This window comes from Leishmania donovani, chromosome 15 (assembly GCF_000227135.1).
Source record: "Leishmania donovani BPK282A1 complete genome, chromosome 15".
NCBI classification, from domain to species: Eukaryota; Euglenozoa; class Kinetoplastea; order Trypanosomatida; family Trypanosomatidae; genus Leishmania; species Leishmania donovani.
Window position 1 is genome coordinate 146,742 of NC_018242.1, and position 17,571 is coordinate 164,312.

The 17,571-nt window shown below is 62.3% G+C and overlaps 6 protein-coding genes and 1 non-coding gene across 7 annotated transcripts; all 7 read left to right on the plus strand.

Annotated features, from left to right (window-relative positions):
- Positions 1–815: 815 nt before the first annotated feature.
- LDBPK_150440 (cytoplasmic l-asparaginase i-like protein) lies at positions 816–2,012 on the plus strand (the record flags this gene model as incomplete). Its single annotated transcript, XM_003859521.1, has 1 exon — positions 816–2,012. One exon carries the CDS (start codon positions 816–818, stop codon positions 2,010–2,012), a length of 1,197 nt encoding a protein of 398 aa, XP_003859569.1.
- A 761-nt stretch (positions 2,013–2,773) lies between these two features.
- On the plus strand, positions 2,774–4,816 carry LDBPK_150450 (hypothetical protein, conserved; the record flags this gene model as incomplete). The annotated part of the gene is made up of 1 exon (XM_003859522.1): positions 2,774–4,816. The coding sequence occupies one exon, from the start codon at positions 2,774–2,776 to the stop codon at positions 4,814–4,816; it is 2,043 nt and encodes a 680-aa protein (XP_003859570.1).
- A 730-nt stretch (positions 4,817–5,546) lies between these two features.
- LDBPK_150460 (hypothetical protein, conserved) lies at positions 5,547–7,631 on the plus strand (the record flags this gene model as incomplete). Its single annotated transcript, XM_003859523.1, has 1 exon — positions 5,547–7,631. The coding sequence occupies one exon, from the start codon at positions 5,547–5,549 to the stop codon at positions 7,629–7,631; it is 2,085 nt and encodes a 694-aa protein (XP_003859571.1).
- A 593-nt stretch (positions 7,632–8,224) lies between these two features.
- On the plus strand, positions 8,225–8,665 carry LDBPK_150470 (hypothetical protein, conserved; the record flags this gene model as incomplete). Its single annotated transcript, XM_003859524.1, has 1 exon — positions 8,225–8,665. One exon carries the CDS (start codon positions 8,225–8,227, stop codon positions 8,663–8,665), a length of 441 nt encoding a protein of 146 aa, XP_003859572.1.
- A 1,602-nt stretch (positions 8,666–10,267) lies between these two features.
- Positions 10,268–11,305, plus strand: LDBPK_150480 (hypothetical protein, conserved; the record flags this gene model as incomplete). Its single annotated transcript, XM_003859525.1, has 1 exon — positions 10,268–11,305. One exon carries the CDS (start codon positions 10,268–10,270, stop codon positions 11,303–11,305), a length of 1,038 nt encoding a protein of 345 aa, XP_003859573.1.
- Positions 11,306–15,841: 4,536 nt separating this feature from the next.
- LDBPK_15snoRNA7 lies at positions 15,842–15,939 on the plus strand. Its single transcript, XR_002966710.1, has one exon. It is a non-coding gene; the product is annotated as an uncharacterized ncRNA (small nucleolar RNA).
- A 930-nt stretch (positions 15,940–16,869) lies between these two features.
- On the plus strand, positions 16,870–17,571 carry LDBPK_150490 (hypothetical protein; the record flags this gene model as incomplete). Its single annotated transcript, XM_003859526.1, has 1 exon — positions 16,870–17,571. A coding segment is annotated over one exon (702 nt), but the record flags the coding sequence as incomplete, so codon positions are not given.

Genomic DNA, 17,571 nt, shown 5'->3' on the forward strand with positions numbered 1-17,571 from the left:
CCCCGGCTGCGGCGGCCGCGAAGGAGGAGCCAGAGGAGGATGCAGACGACGACATGGGCTTTGGTCTGTTCGACTAAGCTCTTCGGATCGCAGCGAGAGAGTGTACGCACGTGCGTGCGTGCGGGTGTGCACAGGCGCACGCGTAAGTTTAGCGGGGGTTCTCGCTACCGCCACTCGCTTGCTGTCCACATCCCCCCTCCGCTCTCTCCGCCGAACGCATCGCGCGGCCGACAGGCGTGCGCTCGATGCCGCTTTCCTTTCTTATTTACCTCTACGGATGATTTACAATCTCACGCCGTCAACGGAACGTGAAGGGCCCTACGCCATCGCTGTACGCGTGCGTGTCGCCGGCGCCTTCGAGAGCAGAAATGGAGGCAGACCAGGGCAGCCGCAGCAGCAGCAGCAGGCTGCACGGCAAGGACGCGTGTGCCTCTCCGTCTCTGTGTCTCTCTGGCTAGCGCATAGACGGACAGACTCATGCATACGTGCACTCGTCTGCCTCTGCCTCGGTCAGTGCCAACAGTGTGCTTGCACGGTTGCGTGCACCAGGCCCACCCACTCACCCCTCCCACCCGTATCAACACTGCTTGGCACTTCTCTCAACTCCCGTCCACGCACGCACCACCATCACCCCTTCCTCATTTCCTTCTTGGTAATGCCCAGCGCGCAGAGATACCATAGTAGGTGCACATCAGCTCCACTTCACCGCACCTCTACAGGCGCAAGGAGGGAGAACACCAATTTCTCGCGAGGGGCTTCGCTGAGTACACATAACAGCGCTGACGCTTTCCTTGCCACCGCATCTCGTCTTAGCGATGGAAGCGGGAATAGAGGCCACAGCAACGCCGGCGGCTGTGTCAAGGCCGCCGGCGGCACCCCGCCCAGGCAGGAATACTCGCCGCATACTCGTCTTGTACCTAGGGGGAACCATTGGCATGAAGAAGAACGCCGCAGGCGCGCTGGAGCCCGTCGCCGGATACCTGACGGAGCAGATGCGCGAGATGCGAGAGCTGCGGGAGAGCTCCGAAATCGCGCCATTCGACATCATAGAGTACGCCGAGCTCCTCGACAGCAGCGACATGAACGCCGCCGACTACTGCCGCATCGCCGCGGATGTGCAGGTGCACTACGACGAGTACGACGGTTTTCTCATCGCGCACGGCACGGACACGATGCACTACACGGCGAGTGCACTTTCTTTCCTGCTGTGCAACCTTGGCAAGCCGGTGATCGTGACAGGGGCGATGGTGGCGCTGGCGGAGCCGTACAACGATGCCCGCCGCAACGTGGTGATCGGGATGATGATCGCATCCAACCCCAAGATTTGTGAGGTGTGTATCTTCTTCAACGACAGCCTGTTTCGCGGCAACCGGTGCAACAAGGTCTACCATACGTACGGCGCCTTCCGCTCCCTCAACTATCCGGCGCTTGGCGTTGTGGGGGCTACCGATTTCGTGCTGAAGGACGAGCATCTGCTCCCGCAACCAATGGGTGCCTTGAAAATTATGTCGGACATGCGTGGACGCGTGGGCTGCTACCCGATCGACCCCGAGGCCGACGTGGACACCTTCGTCGCATTGCTGGAGCAGAAGCGGCCAAGGTCGTCTCCCTGCGCCTTCTCCGTCACGGCAGCACCCTCGACGGACGACAGCGACGGCGCGCAGAAACCCCTGCTGGATGCTGTGCTGCTGTCTCTCAACGGTGTTGGTAGCGTGCAGGGCGTCGTAGCGCAGCAGCTGCGGCGAATCGTCGCTGTTGCGCACAAGCACAATATCGTTGTCTGTGCTGTGGCTCGTGATATCAGCGGCACGCTGAACCCGTCCGAGGTCCAGCGCCTGCACGCCATCTCGCCCGAGATCGTGTACCTGAACGACATGTGCGCCTCCGCTGCGGAGGTGAAGCTCATGTACCTGTTCGGCAAAGGGCTCAGTCCTGCAAAGGTAGCCGCCGCCATGACGCAGAATCTGCGAGGCGAAATCACCCCGCTACTCGAAGTGCATGCGAAGCTGTGAAGACTGGCTTAGCAGAAGGCGGGGACGGGGCGACGGAGGAGGAGAGTCACGAGACTGGGGGTGGACTCCGCAGCCACCTCTGCGCCTCTCGCCCGTTGAGCTGCAGCCGCGCACGGGCAGACGGTGAGAAGACGAAGGAGCTATATGCATATTTGTGCTCGCTTTTCAGAGAGTAGAGAGAGGGTGGCATCGGCGATCTGCACATGTGTCTTGCAGCGCCGATGACGAGCTGTCGCTGATACACACATACACACAGACACACTGCGCACCTGCCCTCACTCGTCCCTCTACCTCTACCTCTCCCTGGCGCTCTTGTGAATGCTAGACATCGAGCAACCGAAGCAGCACACACAAGCATGGTGCACGCAGGTGTGCACGTCGATGTGTAGGGAGGCCTCTCAGCGGTATTCTTTTTGGCCGAGCGGCATGCGAAGCACCGCTGAGCTCTCTTCCCCTTTCTCTATCTCTGTCGTGTTTCTTGTCTGCTGAATCACCTCACCACACCCTTCCAGCAACCACCGCAAACCATCATCGCGTGGCGACGCGCTGCCAATCCTTCAACCTTCACACACACAAAAAAAAAAAAACATCGCCCACCCTCCACTCTCGGCTCCCTACCTCCGTCAACGCGACGGCAGCTGGTGCAGCCACGCATACCCACACGCGCACACACGTACCCGAGCCTCTCTTTGCCAGCTCCTCGTTTCTTCTTCGCGCACCGGTACGCTGCAGCAGCACTACCGCGCAGTCTTCCAGCGATCATGACGCACGAGTTTCGCTCACTGTTTCTCCCTCTCGCAGCGGAGGAGCAGGCCGTCTTCGCGGACTTCTTCCCGACTCTCATGGCCTCGAGCACCTCGATCCAGGACGGCGCGGCAGGCGAGCACTCATTGCAGCCGAAGGTCTCAGCAGCACTCGACACATCTAGCTCCGCCTGGGCTACCTCCCCCCACTCCTCCGGGGAGTGTGGCAACCTACCCGAGGTTGGGCGCGGAACCGCAACGGACGCGCAGGCTCGGTGCGGCGCACCCTTACGCTCTCTTGTGTTCGCCATCGGCAGCGGCAGAGCCGACGCGGTCATCGTTGTCCTGCGCAGGGGCGACGTCGTCCTCTACGGACTCGACCGACTGCACACGCCACCTTACGAAAAGTGCCGCATCCAGCCCCTCCCCACAACGCAACAGCTCATGGCGGCGCGCGAGAACGCCCGCAGGTACAGTAATGCTGACGGGGCGGCTAGTGACGGGAGCCGGGCGGATGCCAGCGGTAGCGGGGTTCTCGCCGGGTCTTGCAGGGTCGGTAACGGCGGGGCAGAGGCGACCTGTGCAGCGCTGCTGCCGTTGCACATCGCCTACTGCTGCCGTATTCCCCTCTCCGCCTCCTTCAGCTCCGCCACGCCACCGGCCGGCGGACCGCGCCGCGGCGGCGGCGGTGGCTCACGAGACGAAAAGGACGAAGACGTCGTGTACCTCCGCGGCATCGTGGGCAGCAGCGACGGTCGTGTCAGCCTCTTCTCTGACACGTCCTACACGCTAAGCTTCGCGGCGCACGACATCCCAGTCGCGCAGGTGGACGCGGTTCTACTGCCGCCTTGCACACTGGATGGGTGCGTATCAACGAATGCCAGCCCCACAACGTCAACGCGTGGCGTCCGCAGCATGGGAGCGGGCGTCAACACATACGCGGCACCTTCTGGTGAGCTGGCATCCCCTACGTCACCGCAGCGGCAAGAGCGCTTGGCGCGCGCCACGCAGCGCCTTGGCCTTGTCACCAGCGGCAACGACGGCGTGGTGCTCCTCTGGCGGCGCCTGGGAGACTCGATGAGCCCCATCGTGGTGGTCCGTCCCTCCACCTTCTCCAGTCGCGCCGCCTACGCTGTGCACCACCCCTCCGCCCTCTCGGCGCTGTTGTCGTCGCGGGCGCCGCCATCCCAGCGCGAGGCCGCCGTCGATGCCGAGCTGTCGTGCCCGCCGTCGTGTCTGCTTCACGCAGCGACCTCCACCAGCCATACTCTGCGTGTTCGCCAGCTCTCCTCAATCTCGCCAAAGCCCACACACAAGTCTCTCTCCTCGACCGCACGTCGCGAGTCGGTGGAAGAGGCAGCCCCCACCTCCATGAGCACCGCACTGCCGGGCTCGTGGTCGGCGACCGTGACCGCGATCGCCGCGCACGACAGCGTCACCCTCGTTGCCATGGGCGCGTCCCTGCTCTCCCTCGTCAAACTCAACCCACGCTCTGTTGCGCGTGTGTGGAAGGCAGCGGAGAGCATCACGCAGCTCGTGCTGGTTGACTCCGTGGCGCTGGCCGTGTGTGCTCGCAGCGGCACCGTTCACGTGCTCACTATCCACCCTAGCACCGGGCAGGTCGTGCGCCAGCGCGTCTACTACAGCTACAAAAACCGCGCCATCCACCACACCAGCCTGCATGTGGCGTCGCTCCTCATGACGCTCGTTGACGTCTGCGGGTCAACGGAGCTTGTCCAGCTGCCAGCAGATGTGCTGCTGCCGTGCGGCGTGCGACCGCTCCGTGGAGAATACGCAAGCGGCGACGCAGCACACGTGAACCTGCTTGCCTCGATGGCCGCTCTTCGGGCGAAGGTATGCATTGAGGTCATCAAGGACGGCAGCGGCGGTGGTGCCAGTGGGAGTGTTACAGCTAACGAGGCGGAGGTGATTGGAGGCTCCACCTCCATGTACGAGGCGAACGCCGCATTCGATCAGCTCAATGAACGGCTGCTGCTCGCGCGCTACGCGGTGCCGGAGGAGTGCGACGACTTCATGGGCGCCAACGTGCACGTCTTCTGACGGTGGAGCGTATGAGGCGTACTCGTGGAACCGGGGAGGCGAAGTGGACGCGTGCCCTGGCACGAATGCAGCATGGCCTCTGCGCTCACACAAAAGCACTGGCATTTAGCTGTACCCTGTCCTCATCCTCCTCCTTATTACCCACTCCCGGAAAGTTGCCTCACCGCCGCCCATCGTCCAGCCCGTCGCCGTGCCCGCGTCTTCCTTTACAAGCTTATGCTGTTTGCCTTGCACTGCAGTGCACTGCACACATACAGACACACACACACACACACGCAGGCCCCACATCCCTGCCGCCGCCGCCGCCACCGCTGCTGCTGCTGCTGATGCCGGGAGCTTCAAAAGGAACAGCACACGTGAGCGCCACTTGGAGCAGCGCCGACACACATACACACGCAGGCTTCAGCACCTCGTCGCTCCTCCCGCCTCCCCATGCCGCTCACTTGTCGTTGTATCTGCATCCCTCTCTCCTTTTCACCGTTCGTCGCTGCGGGTTGGGCACACGGTGCACTGTCAGGCACGCTCACACGTGTCCCCCCCCCACCACCACCACCTTCTCTTCTCTTCTCTTCTTCGGCCCTCGCCGCATGCGCACACGCACTGCGCGCGTGTAGGGGAGCATTCTCATACCTAACAGCCGCCGCCGCCCCCATCACCACCACCACCTTCTTCTCCGTCGTGCTCCACCCGCTTCAACGGCGACAGAACAGCGAAGGCGAAGACGAGAAAGATGTTGCGGCGTAGCTTTTTCGTATTGGCCCCGAGCATCCCGCGGAGCGTCTGGGACCCGGCGCACTACAACGAGAACTGGGTGGACAGCTACAGCACCAGCATTGCCGACCGCCGACACTGGCCAGCGAAGAAGTGGTCCATCGGCCTCGAACCCCGCACCCCTCGTGATTGGCTGCGCTTCTCTTACCGAAACCTTGCCTACGCCTACAACGGCGCGCTGCGTGCCTGTGCGGCGTTTCCGGAGATGCTCGTCTACTACAAGGAGATGAAGCAGCGCGGGGTCAAGGTGGACGTGGACACGCTGAACGCGCTGCTCTCACGCGCGGCACGGTACGAGCACATCCAAGTCGATGATGTGTTTCTTCTCTTCGACGAACTCACCGCCCTCGGTGCCCGTCCGGATATTGCGTCCGTGGAGACGCTGCACACGGTACTCGAGCACGCCGCGCATCAGCCGCCGGAGTGGCGTGAGACGCGCCGTCGTCAGCTGGTGGAGCTGTACCAGTATCTTGCGTTGGAGGAGATCGAGCGCCTCGCCCCGCATCGCGTCGATGCGTTGTTGTCTGCGCAGATCGCGCGTCTGCGAGGAAACCTCAAGCAACTCAACGCGAGCCTCAGCCCATCCGTGTACCGGCGCTACTTCGCGGTCATCGACCTCGGTGAGACACTGATCCAGGAGGTCCACAACTTTTTGTGGGAGTACGTCGGCGCCGATCACGCCGCGATGGATGTTCCGTCGCTGCAGCTTCGCATCCCCTTCGTGGCCTCCGTGATGAAGCGGCCGCTGGCGACGGCAGACCCTGCCCAGGTGAAGGCGACCGACTTTGAGGACACGGACGTGTGTAGCGTGCTACTGGCCGCGGTGGAGCGCTGCGTCGACGGAGACTTTCACGACAGACGGCCTGTGTCTGAGCGGCGCATGTATCTCGCCTTGCTGACCATGCTCACCTCCAGTGGCGTCCTGTACTCAGCCGATCTCATGGCGCAGATGATGGATGTTGTGAAGTACTCGCGCGACGATCGAGGACGTGACCGCGATGCGCAGCGGCTGCTGCGGTACGCCCTGCGCGGGTCCTCAGCAGCCGACGACGCCGCTTACCGCGAGCTGTGGCGGGCTGTGGCGCCTCCCGTGGATGCGCGGGTGGTGGGACGGTACCTGGCAAGCAGGGACCCGTGGTCACCGGTGCATATCTGTTATGACCGCAGTTTTCAATTTCGAGCGTTCCCGGAGCTGCAGCAGATCACCCAAAGCCAAAGCAGCGGCAGCAGCACCGACTCCCCAGCGGCAGCGGCGTCGACGGCTGCCGGGGCAGGCAGCTCCTCTACCGCTGCGGCGGCCGCCGAACCAGAAAAAGCGTTAGAAGGCGTGAGCGCCGGCCTCCCCCCCAGCACCGTAGCCGCCAAGACGGCGGAGGCGCTGCAGCAGCGCTGGGACGATGTGCGCAAATTGATCGACATAACAGGCGTTCTCAAGCTGGGCGCGGGTCTGAAAAGTGCAAGAGCCGGCTCCGCCGCGCCAACGCAGGAGGCGGCGCAGCAGGCGATGGAGGTCTTCACCGGCGCGGCGGCGTTCCTACGCGGGGTGGCCACAGGCTGCCGCTACGGTGAGTTGGCGGACGCGCTAGCAATTCAAGCAGTAGGAGATGGGCAACAGCAGCAGCACCACGCGCCACGTGCGACGTCGTTCGGAGGCGCAGCAGCCACAGCAGGTGCCGCGCGTAGCAGCAGCAGCAATGCGAGCACAGAACTGTACGCCGGCGGCCTCGAGTTTGATGTCTGGCATCGACTCCTGCAGTGCGTGCAGCAGCTGCGTCAGGACATGGAGCAGTTCATGGCTCAGCAGTACGAGGCGCATGGTCTGCAGGTGGAGCCGGAGTTCGAGTGCTGGGAAGCTATGCTCGTGGTGCTGCGCTGCATCTTGGACTTCTGCCTTGTGCACACGCAGCAATACGGCCGTACGGCAGGCGGTGGCATGGCAGAGAATCTCTTCCAGGAGTCTGCGCAGCTGCGCGCGCAGTTGGTGGAGGAAAGCCGCACCCGCTTCAATGGCCGCATGCGCATCTTGTGGCTGCAGGAGGTTTAGGCTGCCGGTCTGTAAAACCACTGTTGCTGTGGTGACGACATTGGGCCCATTCACGTGCTTGCCAGGGCCACCAGCAGCGCGCGCGCACTCCACCGCCATTCTTAGGCTCCGTTTTGTGTGTCTGTCCGTCTCTGTGTGTGTGTATGTTGATAACGTGCAATGGCGATGATCATGATCTTGAGTGTGCTTAATCTCTCTCTCTCTGTACGTGTGTGCGTGCGCGCGCACGCAGGGCGCATATCCGCCGCCCTTGCGGAATCCTTCACCGCGCTGCACGACACTTTTTGAGGAAGCTCGATTCTGCCACTCCTTGCTCTATCCCTACTGCCTCCCCCTCCCTCACCCGTGCATAAAGCCGTGCCGAAAAGAATACGGAGGGAGAGGGGCTGCGGGGAGAAGCGCTGACAGCGATGCGTGTGTGCGCAGACGCTCACCCATCCCTATGCGTCTCTAGAATGCACTCGTGACCCTCTTTATCCCCTCTCGCATCCTCTGACTCTTTCCATCCGCCTCCGTACTCGTACGGCCCGCACAGTGAGCTTGTGTGTTGAGGCACCCCCTACCTCACCGCCATATCTCCTAGCGCACGCGCAATGAACTCTGCCCCGCGTGCGCCGATGCGGACGTTGGCCGCCAAAGGTGTCGCTGGGCCGCCGCCACCGTCGACGCAGGAGCCGATGCCCGGTGGAATGCCTGGGATGCCGTTTTCTCCTTTGGGCGCCAATGCCCCGGACATGACGCAGCTGATGCAGTACCTTCCCACCATCATGAAGGTGGCGAGTCAGATTCCTGGCATCCTTGTCGGGTTCCTTGTGACGATGGTGTACATGCTCGTGGTGGTGTGCCGCAGAGGCTTCACGGAGACCGTGTCGCCGGTCGCCGGCTTCCACATCTTTGCATTGTTCCTGCTTCGCGAGCTGATCGAGCCCTGGCGCCAAGGTCAGGCGCGCGCGCAGGCGGCACGCGCTCGCGAGGTGCAGCGGCGCTCCTTTACAACGGACATCGCCATGCAGTATCGTGAGAAGCTTGACTGATTGGTCGAGAGGAGGGTGTGCGTGTGCTTGTCTGGGCTGTGTGCTCGTGAGTCCGTTGTGAGTCTGTTGTGTGTCTGTGTGCGCACAAGGGGGTGCGATGTGAGCAAGACGCACGAAGCGTCTATGCGACTGACTGGCCCCCCACACCACCCCACTTCACCGAAGGTGCGGCAGCCTCCACGCGGACGGCACCTTCTTCCGCAGAAGACACGACTACCGAAAGCGCCGGCATCACCTCATGAAATGGAGGCTGGCGAATGTGTGCGCTGTGGTGTGGTGTGGGGTGGGTTGGTGCTGATCCTTGTGCACCCCTTCACGCAAACCCGACCGCGGCGCTCACCATCCCTAGCTCATACGCGCCGCAGGAGCGCATGTCTTTCGAGGCACGCTTCGCTTTTCTCGCTCGCCCCCGTCTTTCCTCTGTCTTTGCACTGTCGCATGCAATTTTGGGAGGCCACCGACACCGGCGGGGGGGGGGGTCAGTGCCGCAGCGCGCATGGGTGTGCCCACGAAACGCCTAACCATCACCCACATGGCGCTTACCTTCGCCTCCCTCGTTCTCCTTCTCTCGCGCAGCTGGGTTGGGCGAGAGCGACTCCGCCCCGCACTAAGAAACAAGCGTGCGTTGGCTTTGTCCTGGCGGTGCCACGGGAGCTGGTGTTCACTCTATCCCCGGGGTGGTGCTTGGATGTGCTTCTCCCTCGCCTTTTCCGGTCGTGGTCCAAACACCCATCATGACTCGTAATCGCGTTTCCTCTCTCACCTCCCTTGTCTTCTTGCGAACGTGCTCTGCCGTCGTGTATTGTGCGAGGGAAGGGAAGCAGGAGGGCCTCCGCTGCTTCTGTCGGGCGGCTTCCGGCCGTGGCACACGGGTGCATATGTGCGCGTGCAGCTTAGCGCATCTCTTCTCGTTCTCGCTCTCGTGTGCTGGATCGGATGCCAACTCGGTGTTCTACCTTGTCTGCGAATTCAAGTCTGCCCCCTCCCCCCTGACCAGCCTACCACCCACCACAACCCCCTCTCATCAAGGCCGCCACCGGGTGAGACATGGCGGATAAGGAAAGGCTGGGCCCTGCATTTTCGTAGACGTCATCAAGAGGAATCAAAAGCGGCGCCGTAAGCGCGGAGTCCCCAAGTCCGTGGCCCCCCCCCATCGCCGCCGCCGCCTCTCGCTATCGATGCCCCACACGTTTGATGGCATCGCCCATGCCAGGTGAAACAGTGGAGACGAGTCCCCCTCCCCCTCCGCTCAATAACGGGCTCGACTCTTCACCCCTCCCCCCACCCTCCTCCCCTCTCCCCCAACCCTGCGGAGGGCCGAAAGTCTTCGCCCCCAGAGGCTTCCACTTAGCCACCGTCAACTGCCTCCCTACGCACTCCACGTCACTCTCCACTGCGTTCCCGCGCACGGACCTCATCCCGTGCACGAACACCCCTCTGCAGCGCCGCTGCTCTCGTGAGCGCCGCTTCTCGTGTCTTTGGTCACTCTTCTCTGTCGTGCGCGTTCAGCCCGTCGAGAGCGCCCGCTCGCACGCACACATACAGTTACGGACCCATTCGCCCCTCCCTCCCCCTCTCCACGTCCCTCCCCAACGAAGCAGCATGAACGTGTACACGTCAGACGGGCTGCTGGTGAGCAGGGGTGCCGACAGCGGCGGTCTCTCGACGGAACAGGGCCAACAGCTCATCTCCATCTATCGACTCTTCCTTCAGCTGCACCACGCCGGCACCGGCGCCATGCGCATCAAGGACATGATCAAGCCGGAGACGACAGACGCGGTTAGCGAACACGGCAGCGGAGGAGCCGGTGGAGACAAGAACGCCGACCGCCGAGGTGGCGGCGCTGGTCGTGGCGGATCTGGCGCAGTAAACGCCACCTGGAGCGCCATAATGCCGTCCATGCCGGAGAACACGGCGTACACGAGCAGCATCGCCGTCGTCTCCACCGGTACCCCTTACCCGATGTTCCTCCTCTCGTCCAACGCCATCCCAGAGACCCATCGACTGCGTGGGTTCGCCTCTGCAGTGGCGCCACAGCAGCAGCACCATGCGGCAGCGGCTGGCACGGCGACCACCGCCTCCACAAAGAACAATAACCGTAGCGCCAATGGATGTGAGGAGATCGCGCTGCGGTGGAGTCTGCTCACAAAGCAGCCCCCGTCCTGCCCCACAGCGGCGGCGGCGGCGGGCTCTGCTGTCGGTGCTGCTACCGGGGCTTCCGCAGGCACACCGGCCTCCATGACCGCAACGGTTAACGCCACCAAGGCCACCGTGATGACCGCAGAAACCGCCGCGGATGTGCCCGTGGACCGGACGGGCTTTCCTGGGGCGCGTAATTTCTCGATGTCCAGCACAAAGTCTGCTGGCCACCTGCCTGGTGCGTCGCAAAGGGATCGCATGGCTGGCGAGTGGAGCAACGCTGGCAATGTGGCGCCCGCGGCAACCTCGCCGGCGCGCACCGCAGCTCTCGCACCGTGCGCGTACCCGTCTGGGTGGACCGCGGCGGAGCTGCAGGTACACACGACGAAGCAGATGATGGTGTGCACCGCCACCGAGCTGTCCCTCGACTTGGACGGAGGCGCCGAGGACGGTAACGCACCGCTGCTGTTCTGCTGCTCAACGCTGCCCATCTCGGGCTAGCCACCGAGCAGCAGGAGCGCGTATGCGTGTGCGTACGCCTCAGCGTATAAGTCGCCGAGACCGGGCGCATGCCCAAGCATGAGCACGCTCCCACGCCCTTCCCCCCACTGAGCGCTCGTGGGACCGCTATGGCGCGTCTTGCCGCTGCTGTTGCGTTGCAAGAAGTGCGTCGCCGCTGTCTTGCGTCTCTGTCTGTCTCTCTCCCTCACATCTCGCCACCTGTGCGTGCCTGTGTGTGCGCATGCGCGTGTCGGCGTTGGAGTCTTGTGTAGTGCCTCGGGATGCGTGCTATCCCTTTGCCCCCCCCCCCACCCTCTCCGCCCTCCCGTCTGTGTGCCATGGCGTTGTCCTTATTCTTCATGCTTGACTGTGCGGGTCATTGTATCCCCACCCCCCTCCCAAAAAAAAAGAAATGAAAAGAAGAAGAGCTTCAGCAAGAGGCGCGCATCAACCGCCAGCACTCCGGAGCGCGTCAGCGCCTCGCCGATATTGTTTCAGTGGGCCCCTTTCTCTCCCATTCACGGCCACGCTGCGGTGTGCCGGTTCGCACTGTAGAGTTCTCCTCAGGAACCTGGACTGTACCGGGGGCACGAAAAGAGCGATCCGTGTTCGAAAGAGGGAACACGCGCGCGCACCCGCACTTATGAGGTCCCGTCCTCTCTCACTCTCTCTGCCTGCATCTGCCTCTCTCTTCCCCTTCTTCTGTGACTCCCAAACGCACGTGCACGTGCATCCTCATGCACAACATGCGCGCACGGAACGTATGACGCATGCGTCCTTCACAAGTCTTGTTTCAACGCCTTGTGTGTGTGTGTGTGTGTGTTAGTAACACCTTCCTTCTCTCTCGCGCACGCAGCCACACCAGCTTGCACATCACCCGCCAAACCCCCCTCCCCTCCCCTCCCCTCTGCGCCCTCCTTCTTTTGTTGTTGTTCGCTCTGCTGCATCGTCCGCCTGCCCTCACACGCGCCGAGAAGCACAGCGCCAACGCACGTAAGAGAACCGTTGTGGCCGCAGCGGAGTCGCGAGCGCGCACAAGGGCGTGCCCACGCGCCAGCAGCAGCGCGAGGAAGACGCAGATGAAGACAGAAACAGCGTAGAAATTTCAACTGCGATTAAGCAAGCACGTACACGCAAGGCCTCCCTGTCTGAGGCCATCGCACCCTCCATCCCGCGCCGACAGCGCCACCCGCCCTCTACTCTTTCTTCTCGCTCTCTTACCTCAGCGCACGAGCAGACAGGCACACGCACCCGCCTCCTCGATAGAGGTCCTCCGTGTTGGAGGCTCTTTACACACGCACACAAGCGCCCATACGCACACGTGTATGTACATAACCTTTGTTGTCTACTATTCTTTGCGTGCAGCTTTCCCTGAGTGTTTGCCTCGTGGCGTGTGCGTGCGTCTGCGTGTGTGTCTGTGAAGGGGACTCGCACCGCCATTACCGTCATCACCGTTACCACCTTTTCGTTGCATCTTCCTCCCTCATCCCCTCCCACCCCCCATCTACACCCCTTCCTTTGCGTGTGTGTGAGTGTGTGATCCTCGTGTTGTTGGACGCTCGTCACTCCCTCTCTCCGTTCTCGAGGCTCCGACTCATCGGGTTTCACAACTCCGCCCGCCCGCTGTCGCCTTACGTCGCCCTCGATCCCATCAACTAGGGTAACAGCGGTAGCGAAACGACGTCGCGAAGAGGTGAAGCGCACGGCCAGAACGTCTTCTCGAGGAAGGAGTGAAGGAGCACAACAAGCGCTGCCCCCCCCCCGCCCCGTCGGCGCTTCAGGAGGCAGACACAGACACAGTGGCAGAGGCGGGTATCACAAGGAACACGGAAAGGTGCAAGCGGTAAGGAAGGCGAGAGGGAGCGTTAGCGTCGGCGGCATCGGCGGCAAAGAGAGGGCGCGCCAGCGAGATCTTCAAGCATACGGTTGGAGAGGCAACGTGCGAGTGCGCTGTGCATCGCCCTCACTTCGTCGCAAGCGCAAGACGGAAGAAGCGAAACGGAAAGAACAACGCAATCGCGAAAGCCCTGAGCGGTAGACACCTCGCTCCAAGCTTCGTCTTCCTCGTTGTCGCTTGACTCCTGCGTGCGTGCGTTTGTGTGTGTGTGTGTGTGTGTCTGTGGGCGGGGGCGTCTGTGTGCCTCTGTGCTCCTCTTCGCCCCCCCCCCCATTCTCCTGTTATCGGCTACTGCCGCTTTTCTCAGTTTTACTTGGGGTCTGTGTGTCTGCCTGTGTGTAAGCGTGTGTGTGTGTGTGCGTGTGCGTGTCTGCCTGTCTCTAAAGGACGCCAAACGTACTGTTGGCGTCTCCCTCCACTCATCGAGCACCCCACCACCCCACACCACACCACACCATACACCACCACCCCTGTCCCATCCCATCCCATCCCGCCCTCTTCTGCGCATCGTTCTCGCCTGCACACGGTTCCTCTTTTTCATCTATTATTCGTCCGTTTCTTCGTCTTCATAGTTGCCGTTGTTGTTTCGACCTCATCGCGGACGGCCTACTCCGTCCCACTCTCGCGTGTTCGTGTGCACAGACCCCTTGTCTTCCGTTGTGATTTTGTTTTCTGTGGCTCCTCTTCCCCATCTGTCCTCCCGTTCGAGTTGTTCTGCTGTGCGTGTGTGGCTTTGGGGGCGGGGGAGGGAGGCGGGCGTGGTTTTACGGGGGAAGGGTATCTTGTGTTGTCCTTGACTGTTGTGGGTGCTCACCTTTGGTGTGACCACGTGTCCTCGCACGAAGGCTCGTTTCTCCGCGTCTGTGTCTGCCGGCAGTGGCGCTCGCACTCCTACCACCAACTCCTACGACCCCCCATCCAACCTCGCCATACACACATATATATATATATTCCTTTTCAGCGTTTCTTTCTTTTCTTGGAGCCCTCCTCTTCCCCATCCCATCTTTTTTTTTTTTTTTGGTTGCCTCCGCGTCGGGATCGCCTTGCACCTCTGTGCCCTCCCTCCCGACCTCCATCTCACCACCACCACCGCCACCACCTCTCGCGTCTTCGGAACCGTCGTCGTCATCGTGCCTTTGCGAAGACATCTCCGGTGGGGCTGCCCTCCTTTCTTTACTTTCTCTGTGTGTGTACCAGCGCCTGCGTGTGTGCCAGCGCCGTGTTCGCTTGCACTCGTTTTCGTTGTTTTGTGCGTTGCCCCCGCACCCTCCCCCCCCCTCCCTGACGCACGAGCTTGAGGTCTGCGGAAAGGTCGGAACACGCATCGAGGAGGAGACTTTGTATTTTAGCGCTTCTACTCTTTCTGTTCGTCTTGGCCTTCCTTCGCTTCACGGCGCCACACCACCTCCTCGTGTGCTCGATCCTCGTGTATCTTTTGCCTCACGTGGAAATCTCTGTCGCGCTCGCCATGGATCCGTCGTCGGCGACAGCCGTCGCCAGTAACGCTACGGCTTTGGCTGGTGCTGGTGTTGCTGGACATGAAGCGACCCAACACGCACCAGGCAGCACCACTGAAGGCTCCGGCTCCGGCTCCGGCTTAGGCGCCACCCCGCGCACGAGCGACAGCCCCGCTGAGGACCCGGCGTTCTCGATCGATGTTACTAGTGGCAGCACCTCCAACCCGGCACCCATGCAACGTGCCTCGGCGTCTCGTACTAAGGGTGGGCGTCTCAGAGAGAACTCAGGAAATGCTCCCAGGGTCGCCGCGGCGGCGCCAGCAGGGGCGAGCGAGCCGAGCAGCGATGCCAGCTCACCGACAGAAGGGAAGAGCTTCGCTGAGCGTATCGAGAACCTTTCCGCTGTCGAGGACCGCTATCGTTTTCACCTCGAGTGCCTTGCTGAGGATGAGCTGGAGGATCTATGCGACATCATGATATCACGTGAGGACGAACTCCTGCAAGATGGCTTTCGTGGCATCGACGCCGAGAAAGAGGGCGAGGAGCGGGGCTTACTTCCCGGTGAAGGCGAGAGCGACGCAGTCTCTGACCCTTTCCACGAAGACGAGGATGCTGAGGCGCGGCTGCAGCGCAGAAACGCTGTTGCAGCAGCAGCAAGCCGGACTAGCGACGGCGATGGCATCGCTGTCGCAGCGGAGCCGGACGAGGAGTTCGAGAGCTTCCGCGACGCCGCACCGTACGACGCGGCGACGCGGATCGAGCGGCTGGCACAACCGGGGGCGTACACGAGGAGTGGCTCTTCGTGGCTCACGACCAACACCCTGCACGCTCTTGACATGTCGAGCGTCTCAGTCGTGCAGCTCACATCCGAGTTTTACTCACCAGCGCACACAGGAGACGAAACGGACCACTGCGACACAAGTACGGGAGGGAAAGACGAGGACGCTTCCGTCCACATGGATGAGGAGGCCATCGCTGCTGCACGCAGCGCAAGGGCAGCGCGTGCCTTGCGCCTCCGCCATGAGAAGGCGCGAGTCGAACAGGAGCGTGCTGCGCAGGCCCAGATGATGTCCACTGCTCTGCTGCTTTCTACTGCACCAGTGCCCGCAGATGATCAAGAAGAGGAGGAGCAGCTCGATGCTTACGCCCTCTACGGCCCGAGGCGTGCCGTTGGCCGCCCCGCCTCCATGGACCTTGGATCTGCGGAGGATGGACGGGCAACGAGTGCTGAGACGGATGCTGATGACGAGCAGCTATCGCCGTCGTTCGGGTTCGGCCCGAGGCGTGCCGCTGGTCGCCCTTCAGAAGCCGGCGAGGCCGCCGATGAAGATGGGGACGAGGGCAGCGACGGCGAGGAGCTCCTGGAGCCGTTGATGGGCCGCCGAATCGAACTCTACAAGGCGGGGCATACTGGCCCCAAGCATGACCATGGTGAGGATGTCAATGACAGGCTGGAACTCCAGCTAAGGCGCGGACCACAGCTCGAAACGGGCGGTACCGCCAGAGTGAGTGGTGGATCCGGGTGCAGGGGCGAGCCGAAGAGAGGTGTCAGCGCCTCCGAGGATAACGAGGAGGGACCTCTCCTGCTAGGGGTGCGGCAGAACGGCGGTCCCCCGACTAGCAGACCTCCATTGAGGGCCGTGCCGGTGGCGGCTGCAGATAGACAGGAACCAAGCAACCGCGATTCGGACTCCGATGTTCCACTAACTATGGGGTTCATCTACGGTAGCGCCCGGCATGCAACAGGCGATCCGACGTACACGAAGGCCCCTGAGAAGACTGAATCCGCCCATGCGGCTTCAGAAGACTACAGCTCCGATGGCTCACCGTTGGAAGTGCGCTTGGTGCGTTACGCTCCTCGACGTAAAACGGCGCACCGCCCCCCAGCGGCACCGTCCGCTCAAGAGGAAGTCCCTGGCAGGGCAGACACCGACACCGATGCCCTCAGTGAGGAAGAGCCTCTCGCGGCGCTTGTGCTGCAGAAGAGCCGCGTCGAGCGAAGGGCGCATCCTCGAGCAGCTTCATCGCAAGAGGCTCGTGAGCAGCACTCGGCTCTCTCAACGGACGAGGAAGAGGAGGAAGAAGCTACACCGCTTAGTCAGGGTCGTCCATTGCTGCGCTCTGCCGGTCCTCTTCCCAAAACGTATCATCCTTCCGCCGAGGAGCATGGCAACGCGACCTTTTCCGATGATGAGGAGGATAATGAGCACATGATACCAACCTGCAGCAACCATCGTCCTGCGCGTGTGTGCGGTCATACCCACGAACTCCTCCTCCAGAAGGACGAGGCGGAACGATCACACTCTAGCGAGGTCGATGATGAGGACACGAATCCGTTGCGCGCGGAGATTCAGGCGCCTCGTAAGCGTCAACACGGCCCGACCAAACAGGAAGAGAGCCTTGAAGCCGACGAGGCGCGGTCCTCCGCCACCTCCACGCGGTCGTCGACCTCTTCACCCCTCACGACCACATACCATCGCACCCGGCACAACCGAGCACACCGAACTCCGCCCAGCCCCTGCATCTCTGTCAAATACGAAGGACCAGCATCAAGCACGCCGAAACAGCAGACCATCGGCCATCACCCCATCCGACAGTTGACACGCCGCGTCGGCCCAGCGCCTGTCGCCACCGCTGCCGAGTCCACTGCAACAGTGACCCGAATCCGACCAAGCGAGCAATCCTTGGGGCACCGAGAGCTCAATTCCGCACACACACTAGCCGACACCATCGACGACAGCCTTTCAGCGGCCACAACCGCTGCCGAGCACACACACACCACCATCCTCCGACAGCACCTGCGCCGCGAACGATACTATCACCACAAACTACACGCGGAATCTCACCATCTCAATCATGTTCCTATGCGCTTCATCGGCACGCCCGTCGACGAGGCGGAGCGGGCGCTGGAG